Source organism: Nerophis lumbriciformis, linkage group LG04 (genome assembly GCF_033978685.3).
Source record: "Nerophis lumbriciformis linkage group LG04, RoL_Nlum_v2.1, whole genome shotgun sequence".
Lineage (NCBI taxonomy): Eukaryota > Metazoa > Chordata > Actinopteri > Syngnathiformes > Syngnathidae > Nerophis > Nerophis lumbriciformis.
Window position 1 is genome coordinate 681,114 of NC_084551.2, and position 15,040 is coordinate 696,153.

The 15,040-nt window shown below is 38.0% G+C and overlaps 1 protein-coding gene across 1 annotated transcript in view; it reads right to left on the minus strand.

Annotated features, from left to right (window-relative positions):
• Positions 1–2,640: 2,640 nt before the first annotated feature.
• The window catches only part of erfl1 (Ets2 repressor factor like 1), a 36,067-nt gene continuing 23,667 nt past the window's right edge, over positions 2,641–15,040 (minus strand). Inside the window, exons 4-5 of the mRNA XM_061944442.1 lie at positions 11,283–11,412; positions 2,641–3,502 (exon numbers count right to left, since the gene is read on the minus strand). Coding sequence (XP_061800426.1) covers positions 2,736–3,502; positions 11,283–11,412 — 897 coding nt within the window. The 3' untranslated portion in view covers positions 2,641–2,735. The remainder of the gene's footprint in view (positions 3,503–11,282; positions 11,413–15,040) is intronic.

The window sequence follows — 15,040 nt, forward strand, 5'->3', positions numbered from 1 at the left end:
ATGTCATAATATTTGTAAAACAAAAACAGCATTTTTGAAAGTACAATTTTAAGTATCTTCAAAGTCATTCAATTTTTGATGGGCGTAAAAAAAAATAAAAAAATAAAAAGTTTGCGTGTTTAACCAAAAAGCTGTGAAAACTTAACCAAAGTTAAATTATTTACGGAACTTTTGTGAGCCTATGGCTTTACATTTTGTTACAAGCGGTAGAAAATGGATGGATGGATATATATTTTGCATTCCATTTTAGTTCCTTTATTGAGTTTACAACCCCCTGACGCTGTTTTCTACTGTTTCTGTACTTGTTTTGATTATTATTATTTCTTGGTTGTATGTAAATGTCGCATATTACAAATAAAGATTTATAAAATAAATAAATAAATAAAAAATACTGTAATATACTGTATTCAACTTTGCAATATACTACAACAAAATGTCATAATATTTGTAAAACAAAAACAGCATTTTTGAAAGTACAATTTTAAGTATCTTCAATGTCATTCAATTTTTGATGAGCGTAAAAAAATCAATAAAAAATAAAGTTTGCGTGTTTAACCAAAAAGCTGTGAAAACTTAACCAAAGTTAAATTATTCATGTAACTTTTGTGAGCCTATGGCTTTACATTTTGTTACAAGTGGTAGAAAATGGATGGATGGATATATATTTTGCATTCTATTTTAGTTCTTTTATTGAGTTTACAACCCCCTGACGCTGTTTTGTACTGTTTCTGTACTTGTTTTGATTATTATTATTTCTTGGCTGTATGTCGCATATTATGAATAAAGGTTTATAAAATTCCCCCCAAAAAAAGAAAAAAAGAGAAAAATACTGTAATATACTGTATTCGACTTTGCAATATACTGCAACAAAATGTCATAATATTTGTAAAACAAAAACAGCATTTTTGAAAGTACAATTTTAAGTATCTTCAATTTTTGATGAGTGTGAAAATAAATAAATAAAAAAAGCCAAAAAAAACAAAAACAAAAACCTGTGTGTTTAACCAAAAAGCTGTGAAAACTATGATGCTGTGTTTCAAAGTGAAATTATTTACGGAACTTTTGTGAGCCTTTGGCTTTACATTTTGTTACAAGCGGGAGAAAATGGATGGATGGATATATATTTTGCATTCTATTTTAGTTACTTTAGTTTCTGTACTTGTTTTGATTATTATTATTTCTTGGTTGTATGTAAATGTCACATATTATAAATAAAGGTTTATAAAATTCAAAAAAAGAGAAAAATACTGCAATATACTGTATTCCACTTTGCAATATACTACAACAAAATATAATATTTGTAAAACAAAAACAGCATTTTTGAAAGTATAATTTTAAGTATCTTCAATGTCATTCAATTTTTGATGGGCGTAAAAAAATAAAAAATTAAAAAAAAGTTTGCGTGTTTAACCAGAAAGCTGTGAAAACTTAACCAAAGTTAAATTATTCATGGAACTTTTGTGAGCCTATGGCTTTACATTTTGTTACAAGCGGTAGAAAATGGATGGATGGATATATATTTTGCATTCTATTTTAGTTCCTTTATTGAGTTTACAACCCCCTGGCGCTGTTTTGTACTGTTTCTGTACTTGTTTTGATTATTATTATTTCTTGGCTGTATGTCGCATATTATGAATAAAGGTTTATAAAATTCCCCCCCAAAAAAGAGAAAAATACTGTAATATACTGTATTCCGCTTTGCAATATACTACAACAAAATGTCATAATATTTGTAAAACAAAAACAGCATTTTTGAAAGTACAATTTTAAGTATCTTCAATTTTTGATGAGTGTGAAAATAAATAAATAAAAAAAGCCAAAAAAACCAAAAACCTGTGTGTTTAACCAAAAAGCTGTGAAAACTATGATGCTGTGTTTCAAAGTGAAATTATTTATGGAACTTTTGTGAGCCTATGGCTTTACATTTTGTTACAAGCGGGAGAAAATGGATGGATGGATATATATTTTGCATTCTATTTTAGTTCCTTTAATTTCTGTACTTGTTTTGATTATTATTATTTCTTGGTTGTATGTAAATGTCACATATTATAAATAAAGGTTTATAAAATTCAAAAAAAGAGAAAAATACTGCAATATACTGTATTCCACTTTGCAATATACTACAACAAAATGTCATAATATTTGTAAAACAAAAACAGCATTTTTGAAAGTACAATTTTAAGTATCTTCAATGTTATTCAATTTTTGATGGGCGTAAAAAAATAAAATTTTTTAAAAAAGTTTGCGTGTTTAACCAGAAAGCTGTGAAAACTTAACCAAAGTTAAATTATTCATGTAACTTTTGTGAGCCTATGGCTTTACATTTTGTTACAAGCGGTAGAAAATGGATGGATGGATATATATTTTGCATTCTATTTAATTCCTTTATTGAGTTTACAACCCCCTGGCACTGTTTTGTACTGTTTCTGTACTTGTTTTGATTATTATTATTTCTTGATTGTATGGAAATGTCGCATATTATAAATAAAGGTTTATAAAATAAAAAAAATAAAAATACTGTATTCTACTTTGCAATATACTACAAACAAAATGTCATAATATTTGTAAAACAAAAACGGCAATTTTGAAAAGACAATTGTAAGTATCTTCAATGTCATTACATTTTTGATGGGCGTAAAAATAAATAAATAAAAGAAATAAAAGTTTGCGTGTTTAGAAGAAAGTGCTACAGAGAAGAAGAGCGCGCACACACCGTAGAAGAAGAAGAAGAAGTATTAGCTGCGGATCGTCTTAAGAGTCTCTGTCTCCCTGTGTCGATCATGCAAAGAAGCCACGGCGGGGACCAGCGAGGGCGTGAGGGCAGGGGGTGTGGGAGTGATGGGTACCAGGGTCTTCAGCGGGTGGGGGGACACGGACGTGATGGGCGGCAATATGGCCGCCTTCTTCCCATCCGGCGCCGTCTGCGGCCGCACCCCCAGGCGGACCTCCTTGGCCGCGGTGAACTCGGGCTCATTGTCCGAGCTGCAGTCGCTCAGGTCTGTGATCTCCAGGTCGGAGTCCGACTCGGGGTCCTGCTTCACGCTGCCCTGCCTCTCCGCGGGGCTCTGGCGGCCCCCTGCGGCGACGAGGCCCAGGTTCAACACCGAGCCCGGGGCCGCGGCTTCCGGTCTCTCCCCTAACGACGCCCCGCTGGCGATGTCCGCGCGCCCCAGCGTCAGGCTCCCCGGGTAGGGCGGCAAGCCCAGTCTGCTCCCCGCCGTGCCGTTTGTCCCGCCGGTGTGCGCCGCCGCCGCCGCCGCCGCTGCTGCCGCCTCCCCCGGGGGCAGCAAGCTGGCGAAGGGGTGAGGCAGCTGGGAGAGGCCGCTCTGCAAGGGGCCGGGGTAGAACTGGGAGGGGTAGAGGGAGCCGGCGGGCAGTTTGGGGCAGTTGTTGAGAGAGAAGGCCCCGGGGAGGTAGGGGTTGAAGCCCCAGGGGTAGTCAAAGGGAGGGTTGCGGGGGTAGGGGCCCAGCAGGGACGGGGGCTTGGAGTAACACGGGGTGCCTAACAAGCGGGACAGAGAAAAGATGGAGGTTAGCAGCAGTTACAGTCAGCAGCCACAGGGGGCGCTTTAACACCAAACACTTCCTCAACTTGCTGTTTCCGTGACAAAGTCAAGTCGGTCGTTCCCGTTGGGGCGGCGTGGCTCTGAACTTGAGGGTTCCCGGTTCGATTCCAGCTTCCGCCACCGATAATTAATTATCCAATCCAATCCACTTTATTTATACAGCACATTTAAACAACAACATGTTTTCCAAAGTGCTGCACAAAAATATTAAAAACAAAAGATCCAAATACTGTCCTTAGCTCCACTAATGACTGAATAAAAACAAAATAAATCAATATAAAATCCATATAAAAATAAATATGATTAAAAACGATTTTAAAGGGTAAAACCAATCCAAACAATACATATAAATAACAATTGAAAAACACAGAGGACCACACAATTAATTATTAACAATTAATTAAGTATCTATCTCATTAACCCCCCCGGGATTTATAAAGTACCGTATCTATCTAGTCACTGCCTTTGTGTCCTTGGGCAAGACACTTGACACACTCTCTTACTTAAAGGTGCAGATAATGGGTTTCACTATGGAAAGCGCTTTATGAGTCCAGACAAAAAAGGCGCTCTATAAATATAATTCACTTTAATGTGGATTATTAAAATACATACCGGTATTTAAAAAAAAAGAAGTATATATATATATATATATATATATATATATATATATATATATATATATATATATGTATGTGTGGGAAAAAAATCACAAGACTATTTCATCTCTACAGGCCTGTTTCATGAGGGGGGGTACCCTCAATCATCAGGAGATTTTAATGGGAGCATTCGCATACCATGGTTTATATAGGGCACAGAGTGGGTGGGTACAGGCTGGCGTAGGGGCGTGGTGATTGGCTCATGTGTTACCTAGGAGGTGTTTCCGTCTATGGCGGCATGCTGTTACAATTTCGCTGCGCTTGTTGAGGGATGACAGGTCTGGACGGTAAATAATAAACAGTTTCTCTTTCAAGCATAGGTTGCATCTTTTATTACCACTATTGTAAGGTGTGCTGGATGCAAGAATTTGCCATGTTATTGAATATTCAACATTATTGTCTTTGAGGTCCCAAATGTGTTTGCTGAGTTCTGTGATATTCCGCAGGTTTTGGTTCCTGAAAGAAGCCTTGTGATTGTTCCATCTGGTTTTGAACTCTCCCTCAGTTAATCCTACATATGTGTCGGATGTGTTAATGTCCTTGCGTGTTATCTTAGATTGGTAGACAACTGATGTTTGTAAGCACCCCCCGTTGAGAGGGCAATCAGGTTTCTTTCGACAGTTGCAACCTTTGTTGGTTTTGGAGTCGCTCTGTCCGGGGGCCGACGGCTATATATATATATATATATATATATATATATATATATATATATATATATATATATATATATATATATATATATATGTATGTATGTTAGAAAAAAACCCTGAAGAGCAGAGAAACCTGCGAAACAGGCTTGTAGGGATGACATAGCCTCTGTGTTTTTTCTTGACCTAACGTCTATACATATATATATATACACATATATATATATATATATATATATATATATATATATATATATACACACATATACATATATACACATATATACACACACACATATATATATATATATATATATATATATATATATAACCATCTACCCCCCTAAGTACTAATACAACTTTATTCTCTAATATTTAGACTTTTTAATAGTAATACTATGACTTATTTAAACATAACACAAATTGTGTTACCTGGTACCAATACAACTTTATTCCCTAACAGTTAAACTTTTTTGTAGTAATATTATGACTTATCATGGAATTCATATTTTGTTATCTGGCAATAATACAACTTAATTGCCTACATTTAGACTTTTTTAATAGTAATATTATGACTTTATTATCATGAAAATAAGATGTTGTTACCTGGTAATAATACAACTTTATTCCCTAACATTTAGACTTTTAATCGTAATATAATGACTTTTTTTAATCATAAAATTAAGACTTTGTTACCTGGTAATAATCCAACTTTATTCCCTAACATTATACTTTTTTTTTCATATAAAAGTATAATTTTATCATGAAAGGAATATTTTGTTATTGGGCAATATTACAACTTTCCCCCCCAAACATTTAGACTTGATTTCTGATAATATTATGAGTTCATTGTCATAAAGTTAAGATTGTGTTAATAATACAACTTAAATTGTCTTTTTTTAATAGTAATATTATGACTTTAGTATCTTGAAAATAAGATTTTGTTACCTGGTAATAATACAACTTTATTCCCTAACATTTAGGCTTTTTAATAGTAATATTATGACATTTTTATCATAAAATTAAGACTTTTTTACTTGGTAATAATACAACTTTATTATTATTATATTATAATATTATGAATATTATTGTCATCAAATTAAGATTGTGTTACCTGGTAATAATACAACTTTATTGCCTACATTTATACTTTTTTAATAGTAATATTATGACTTTTTTTTAAATCATAAAATTAAGACTTTTTTACCTGGTAATAATACAACTTTATTCCCTAAAATTATACTTTATTTTAATATAAAAGTATTATTTTGTCATAAATGAACTTTTCCCCCCTAACGTTTAAAGTTAAAAAAACAATGATTGTCTCACACACACACACTAGGTGTGGCGAAATCATTGTCTGCATTTGACCCATGACCCTTGATCACCCCCTGGGAGGTGAGGGGAGCAGTCAGCAGCAGCGGTGGCCACGCCCGGGAATCATTTTTGGTGATTTAACCCCCAATTCCAACCCTTGATGCTGAGTGCCAAGCAGGCACTCAGGCAGTGGTAATGGAGGTAATGGCTCCCATTTTTATAGTCTTTGGTATGACTCGGCCAGGGTTTGAACTCACGACCTACCCATCTCAGGGCGGACACTCTAACCACTAGGCCACTGAGTAGGCTAGACATCTTTTTAGTAATATTATGACTTTATGGTCAAATACTTCTACATTTCTTCCTGTTAATACCATGATTTGTTTGTTAAAGTTATGATTTTAACTATTATAGCAATTTTATATATATATTTTGTTATATGTGGCACTAATACTGTCTAATGAGGAGGCTTTTTTTGGCCAGTTTTTATTATATAAAAAAAATCTTAATTACTAGTGATTTATTAGCATTCATTAAATTATTATTATTTTATTTTTTTACTGCTTCAATTTTTTATTGTTTTATTTATTTTCCTATGATACTGTAATAAGTCTTTGATTTATTTTGTACAATTTTTCATTCTGGGGGGGGGGGGGGGGGGGGTGGTAGTGGGGGGGGTATACTGTAGCCTGTAGCGTCCCGGAAGAGTTAGTGCTGCAAGGGATTCTGGGTATTTGTTCTCTTGTGTTTATGTTGTGTTACGGTGCGGATGTTCTCCCGAAATGTGTTTGTCATTCTTGTTTGGTGTGGGTTCACAGTGTGGGGCATATTTGTAACAGTGTTAAAGTTGTTTATACGGCCACCCTCAGTGTGACCTGTATGGCTGTTGATCAAGTATGCCTTGCAGTCACTCATGTGTGTGTAAAAACCGCATGTATTACGTGGCTGGGTGGGCACGCTGTTTGAATGGCGGAAATGCGAACGTGACGACAGGTTAAATTCGGGAGTCTCCCGGGAAAATCGGGATGGTTGGCAAGTATGGGTCACACTGAGGGTGGCCGTATAAACAACTTTAACACTGTTACAAATATGCGCCACACTGTGAACCCACACCAAACAAGAATGACAAACACATTTCGGGAGAACATCCGCACCGTAACACAACATAAACACAAGAGAACAAATACCCAGAATCCCTTGCAGCACTAACTCTTCCGGGACACTCCAATATACACCCCCCACTACCACCAAATCAATTGACATAATAAAATGAAGGTGCACAAATAAAGACAGAATGGAAAATTGTACACAATAAATTTAAAGACTCATTACAGTATCATAGGAAAAAAAATAAAACAATAAAAAATTCAAGCAATAAAAAATAAAAAATAAAAAAATAATTTAATAAATGCTAATAAATCACTAGTAATTAAGATTTTTTCATATAATAAAAACTGGCCAAAAAAAGCCTCCTCATTAGAGAGTATTAGTGCCACATATAACAAAATATATATAAAATTGCTATAATAGTTAAAATCATAACTTTATCAAACAAATCATGGTATTAACAGGAAGAAATGTAGAATTATTTGACCATAAAGTCATAATATTACTAAAAATAAGTCTAACCTACTCAGTGGCCTCGTGGTTAGAGTGTCCGCCCTGAGATGGGTAGGTGAACCCACTGTGAACCCACACCAAACAAGAATGACAAACACATTTCGGGAGAACATCCGCACCGTAACACAACATAAACACAACAGAACAAATACCCAGAACCCCTTGTAGCACTAACTCTTACGGGACGCTACAATATACACCCCCCGCTACCCCCTACGCCCCCCCCCACCTCACCCCCCCACAACCCCGCCCACCTAAACCCAAATTCCAAGCTGCTGTTTTGAGGCATGTTAAAAAAAATAACGCACTTTGTGACTTCAATAATAAATATGGCAGTGCCATGTTGGCATTTTTTTTTCCATAACTTGAGTTGATTTATTTTGGAAAACCTTGTTACATTGTTTAATGCATCCAGCGGGGCATCACAACAAAATTAGGCATAATAATGTGTTAATTCCACGACTGTATATATCGTATTGGTTGATATCTGAATCGGTAATTAAGAGTTGGACAATATCGGAATATCGGCAAAAAAGCTATTATCGGACATCTCTAGTTGTGACCCATCCTTGGTAAAAAATGTAATAAAAAAAACGTGTAAGAATTTCAGTAATAAAATAAAAAAATAAAAAATGCTTGTATTAGACTGAGTGTGTGCTGGGATGTTGTTCATATTTAATGAACAAACAAAAGCATCCACCTGCCAGCCCGTGGAGGCAGACTTCCTTCCAAACTGACAACCAACTCACTCAGATTCCCTCCTCCTCCTCCTTCTTCTTCTTTCCTCTCTGCTAGTCTGCTCTTCTCCCTGCTCTCCTTCGTTATTTACTATGCGGGGCTAATTTGACAGTGTGTGTGTGTGTGTGTGTGTGTGTGTGTGTCTGTGTGTGTGTGTGTGTGTGTGTGTGTGTGAAGTAGCTGGCAGACACATGAATATTGAATTAGTCAGACGGGCCCTCTCACTTGCTTATGAAAACACAGTAATGGGCGCCCACAGGCCACAAACTGAAGCCTGCACCCTCAATTAGGACCTTCCTGCCTGGGAAGGGATTAGGGCGGGCGGGGACACATGGGAGGGAGAAGGGAAGAAGGCGGGCATAAGTCCTGAGGACAAACAGCAGGAGGGGGGTCGAGTTAGCGCATCTGTTTAATAATAATAATAATAATAGATTTTATTTGTAAAAAAGCACTTTACATTGAGCAAACAACCTCAAAGTGCTACAGTGTATGAAAAAAAAAAAAAGATAATAAAATGAATAAAAATAAAAACTAGAACAGCCTAATAGCCAGAATTCCCAAATCCTCCACACGACACCTCCGCTCCGGACAGGCTAACCTCCTCCAACCTCCGAGGACAAAGCTACGAACAATGGGAGACCGGGCTTCCTGCTCCGCCGCTCCCTGTCTGTGGAACACTCTCCCTGACCACCTGAGGGTACCACAGACTGTGGATGCTTTAAAAAAGGCTTAAAAGCCCTTCTTTTTAAAAAAAAACAACCTTTTTTTAGATATATGCATACTAGTTATAGCTATTTGGCTGTTCTAGTTTTTATTTATCCATCCATCCATCCATCTTCTTCCGCTTATCCGAGGTCGGGTCGCGGGGGCAGCAGCCTAAGCAAGGAAGCCCAGACTTCCCTCTCCCCAGCCACTTCGTCCAGCTCTTCCTGTGGGACCCCGAGGCGTTCCCAGGCCAGCCGGGAGACATAGTCTTCCCAACGTGTCCTGGGTCTTCCCCGCGGCCTCCTACCGGTCGGACGTGCCCTAAACACCTCCCTAGGGAGGCGTTCGGGTGGCATCCTGACCAGATGCCCGAACCACCTCATCTGGCTCCTCTCCATGTGGAGGAGCAGCGGCTTTACTTTGAGCTTCCCCCGGATGACAGAGCTTCTCACCCTATCTCTAAGGGAGAGACCCGCCACCCGGCGGAGGAAACTCATTTCGGCCGCTTGTACCCGTGATCTTGTCCTTTCGGTCATAACCCAAAGCTCATGACCATAGGTGAGGATGGGAACGTAGATCGACCGGTAAATTGAGAGCTTTGCCTTCCGGCTCAGCTCCTTCTTCACCACAACGGATCGATACAGCGTCCGCATTACTGAAGACGCCGCACCGATCCGCCTGTCGATCTCACGATCCACTCTTCCCTCACTCGTGAACAAGACTCCGAGGTACTTGAACTCCTCCACTTGGGGCAAGATCTCCTCCCCAACCCGGAGATGGCACTCCACCCTTTTCCGGGCGAGAACCATGGACTCGGACTTGGAGGTGCTGATTCTCATCCCAGTCGCTTCACACTCGGCTGCGAACCGATCCAGTGAGAGCTGAAGATCCTGGCCAGATGAAGCCATCAGGACCACGTCATCTGCAAAAAGCAGAGACCTAATCCTGCAGCCACCAAACCGGATCCCCTCAACGCCTTGACTGCGCCTAGAAATTCTGTCCATAAAAGTTATGAACAGAATGGGTGACAAAGGGCAGCCTTGGCGGAGTCCAACCCTCACTGGAAACGTGTCCGACTTACTGCCGGCAATGCGGACCAAGCTCTGGCACTGATCATACAGGGAGCGGACTGCCACAATCAGACAGTCCGATACCCCATTAGTTCTTTATTATCTTTTTATTTCTTTATTTTTTTATTAGTTCTTTATTATCTTTTTATTTCTTTATTTTTTTAATACACTGTAGCACGTTGAGATCGTTTACTTAATATAAAGTGCTTTTTACAAATAAAATGTATTATTATTATTATCTAGCACGCATAAATCTAAAAAAAGGCTTTTTTAAAAAGAATGGTTTTTAAGCCTTTTTTAAAAGCATTCACAGTCTGTGGTGCCCTCAGGTGGTCAGGGAGAGAGTTCCACAGACTGGGAGCGGCGGAGCATTGTTCGTAGCTTTGTCCTCGGAGGTTGGAGGAGGTTAGCCTGTCCGGAGCGGAGGTGTCGTGTGGAGGATTTGGGTGGTGAGCAGTTCTTTGAGGCACTGGTGGGTTAGTCGGGAGACTTTGTATTCAATCCTGAGTGGAAAAGGAAGCCGGTGGAGGGATTTGAGAAGTGGTGTGATGTGGTCGCATTTCCGCACTCTCATCAGGATCCTAGCAGCACTATTCTGCAAGTACTGCCGCTTCTGGATGTTCTTGCTAGGGGATCCCGACAAGAAGTGAGCTGCAGTAGTCTAGCCTGGAGGAGACAATTCTGGCTTACGCATTTTGGCTCACGGACGCCGAGCAGAAGGCGAGACGCCGGAGTGACCTCACCTTCCTTGTTTCGGACCGTAATGTCTAATTCACACGATGAACGCTGCAGGCGGCAAACAGGACAGCCACGTCTCATATTTCCTTTAACAATAAATACTCACGCCCGCCCACTTACTCAATCCTCCTGCTTGTTTCCTCACCTTCTTTGGCGCGTGTCAACCAGTACCGACCTCACATGACCCCCCCACCCCCTCCCCTCACTTTTCTGTAGCCTGCTCACCTGAGCCGAGGAAAGGGAACGTGTCCAGTCTGAGCTTGTCTCCTTCGGGCGCCGGCGCTGTCGTCCCCCGATCAAACAGGGAGGAAGCTCTGCCGGAGTCGGGCAAGCGAGGGAACAGGGACTGGATGGCCTGAAAGACGGAGGAATGCCATGAAAATGTGCACAAAACTCAGCATCCGTACAAAAAAAAAAAAAAAAAAAAAGGCTGGCAAGCGTGCTGATGCAAGCGGTGACAGTTTATTTATTTATTTATTTTTTTGACTAACTGTCATCCCTTTTAGGACGAGAAGAGTTACACCATTTTCCATACTTGCCAACCTTGAGACCTCCGATTTCGGGAGGTGGGGGGTGGGGGCGTGGTCGGGGGTGGGGCAGGGCGTGGTTGGGGGCGTGGTTAAGAGGGGAGGAGTATATTGATAACTAGAATTCACCAAGTCAAGTATTTCATATATATATATTAAGGCTGAAACGACGCGTCGACGTAGTCGACGTCATCGGTTACGTAAATACGTCGACGCCGTTTTTGTGCGTCGGCGCGTCGCATATTTACGTCACACTACTTTACTGTCATGGCGGAGCGCAAAGCAGACGATGCGAGCGAGGGGAAAAAAGCACACCAAAAGTCGTCAAAAGTGTGGGAGTATTTCAATAAACGGCCTAATAATGTTGTTGTATGCACACTGTGTCGAGCGGAAATGGCCTATCATAGCAGCACAACGGCTATGAACGAACATTTGAAAAGAAAACCCCCGACAGCGTTCTTGCCATCACCATCAACAAGTCAATCGTCCGCGTGCGTATACGTTGTCATTATTACACAAAAACATGGATGTGTCATTTGCATCTGCGTTGTAAATTCATAAACTAAAGCACCGTTTCGCTCTGAGAGGCGCGTTTGGCGTGCCTGTTCAGTGTTTACAAAGACGCGCTCCTCTTTAACGCTGTGGAGAGGCGGCGGCGGCGAGCGAGCGGCGAGGCGGGGCGCGCCGGGAGCGACGCCGCAATCGTGCCCAGGTGCGCGATCCGCGCAGTTGGAAGAGAAAAGACTTTGTGTAAAATTAAAAGATTGTAAACCTGGCAAAGCCGTCTGGCGTTCAGTCTGTCGGTCCTGAAAGAACCCCACGGCACAAGACGTGTCACAAACGCTAACGTTAATTAGTTGTGCAAATACCTTTTACAACATTAACAGTTACATATACTATGTACAAACCAACAATTAACTTTCACTTTAATCATACTATCATTGTTGTGTTATTAAGCAAAATAAGCAATACTTTTACTTTTGTTGAAATGTTTACACTGTACACTTTTTTGTATTGGATGTTTAGCTTTATTTTTGCACATTTTAGCAAATAAGCAATACTTTTACTTTTGTTGAAATGTTTACACTTGTTACAGAATATTTCCGTTTTGCACTTTTTTGTATTGGATGTTTATCTTTATTTTTGCACATTTTAAAGCAAAATAAGCAATACTTTTACTTTTGAAATGCTTATACTATTCCAGAATATTAAGATTTGCACTGGATGTTTACTTTTATATTTGCACATTAAAAAGCAAATAAGCTACTTTTAATTTTGTTAAATGTTAAAAGTTTTAAATGTTTACATTGTTACAGAATATTTTGTCATGTTGTTGTCAATGTTGACTGACTAGTGGCCATACTTTTTTTTTTGTAAATAAAAGCCATGCCTTTTGAAAAAACTGGCCTACATTTATTTTTTCCTCTTCATTTTAAATAAAAAAAAAAAATCGGTAAAAGGAAAAATAATCTATAGATTAATCGAAAAAATAATCTATAGATTAACCGATTAATCGAAAAATAATCTATAGATTAATCGATAGAAAAATAATCGTTAGCTGCAGCCCTAATATATATATACATACATATGTATATATCCTGAAAATATGCAAACAAAACTGTGTTTAGATAATTGATACTTCAAACTTGCATAAATAAATCTTAAGGAATATAACATAACTTGGCTTCTGAGAGCTTCAAAATGTAATGAATAAAATGCTAAAGTTGTTGATAAACAAGCAATTATTTTAATAATTAAATATGGTCATTTTAAATGAATTATTATGATCATTTAAAATGAAATTAATTATTTCAAATATGTTTATTTTAATGTATAATTCTATGGCTGGATGTAATAAGGAGTCACGAAAAAATACAAATACAAATACAATTAATTTTGATGTTTTTAGCAAAATATAGTAAAAATGTCTTTAGTTTTTTTTTTAAATTAATAAATATATTTATTTTTAGATAAGATAAACATAATAATACAATTTATCTCTAGTCTGGATGATTTAGTTCTTGTCACCCTGTTGTCCTCCCGTTGTGAAAAAAGGCTGTCCTCACTCAGGTCCGCATGGAGCTGGAGGGGGCGTGGCCTCCAGCCCCGGCTGAAAATCGGGACATTTTCGTGAGAATATTTGTCCCGGGAGGTTTTCGGGAGAGGCGCTGAATTTCGGGAGTCTCCCGGAAAATTCGGGAGGGTTGGCAAGTATGCCATTTTCAAGTTTGCTTTTTTATCTACTTCCACAAAAAAGTGCAACATTTTGGTTCTGATACACATTTCAGGCTCCTAAGTCAATAACAGTGCAATACTTTTTCATAACATGGTCACTACTGCCTAGTTTCTCTTGTTAAATTCTTATTTTACTGTTATATTTTTATTCTCATTGTTGCTTTTTATTTTTATTCTATTGTAATATTTATTTACTTTTTAAAATTCTGTACACTGCTGCTGGAATTTAAATTTTCCTGAGGGAACTCTCCTGAAGGAATCAATAAAGTACTATCTATCTATCTATCTATCCATCTATCTATCTATCTATCTATCTATCTATCTATCTATCTATCTATCTATCTATCTATCTATCTATCTATCTATCTATCTATCTATCTATCTATCTATCTATCTATCTATCTATCTATCCATCTATCTATCTATCTATCTATCTATCTATCTATCTATCTATCTATCTATCTATCTATCTATCTATCTATCTATCTATCTATCTATCTATCTATCTATCTATCTATCTATCCATCCATCCATCCATCCATCTATGTCTACACTAAGCCGGGTAACCCCTTAAACCAGGCCTGGGCAATTATTTTGACTCGGGGGCTAAATTTAGAGAAAAAAATGTGTCTGCACTGCAAAAACTGAAATTTAAGTAAGATGAAATATCTCAAATAAGGGTGATATTTGCTTATTTTCTGTCTGATAAGATAATTCTTCTCACTAAGCAGATTTTATGTTAGAGTGTTTTACTTGTTTTAAGTGTTTTGGTCCTAAATGATCTCAGTAAGATATTACAGCTTGTTGCTGAGATTTGATGACCTATATTGAGTAAAACATGCTTGAAACTAGAATATCAACTGTTGCAAAGCTGTGTCATCAACACTCACAAGTATAAAACTACTTTTTTAAAGTTATCATTTCCTATTTTAAGCATGAAAAAAAAAATCATGACTTTGACACAATTGTGTCTCATAATTAAAACAGATGACAGCCAAATGGACTTTGCTGTTTTATTTTCAATGAAACAATAGAAAATACGTACTCTTATAGTAGTACAGTTGTTATTAGTGAGGATATACTTATTTTAAGGTATTTTTGGGTTCATCGAGGTTAGTTAATTTTACTTGTTTTGGAAAGTCTTGACAAGCCACATTTTCTTGTTCTATTGGCAGATCATTTTGCTTCGTTCAAGTAAAATACCCCTAATTTTTTTTTCTT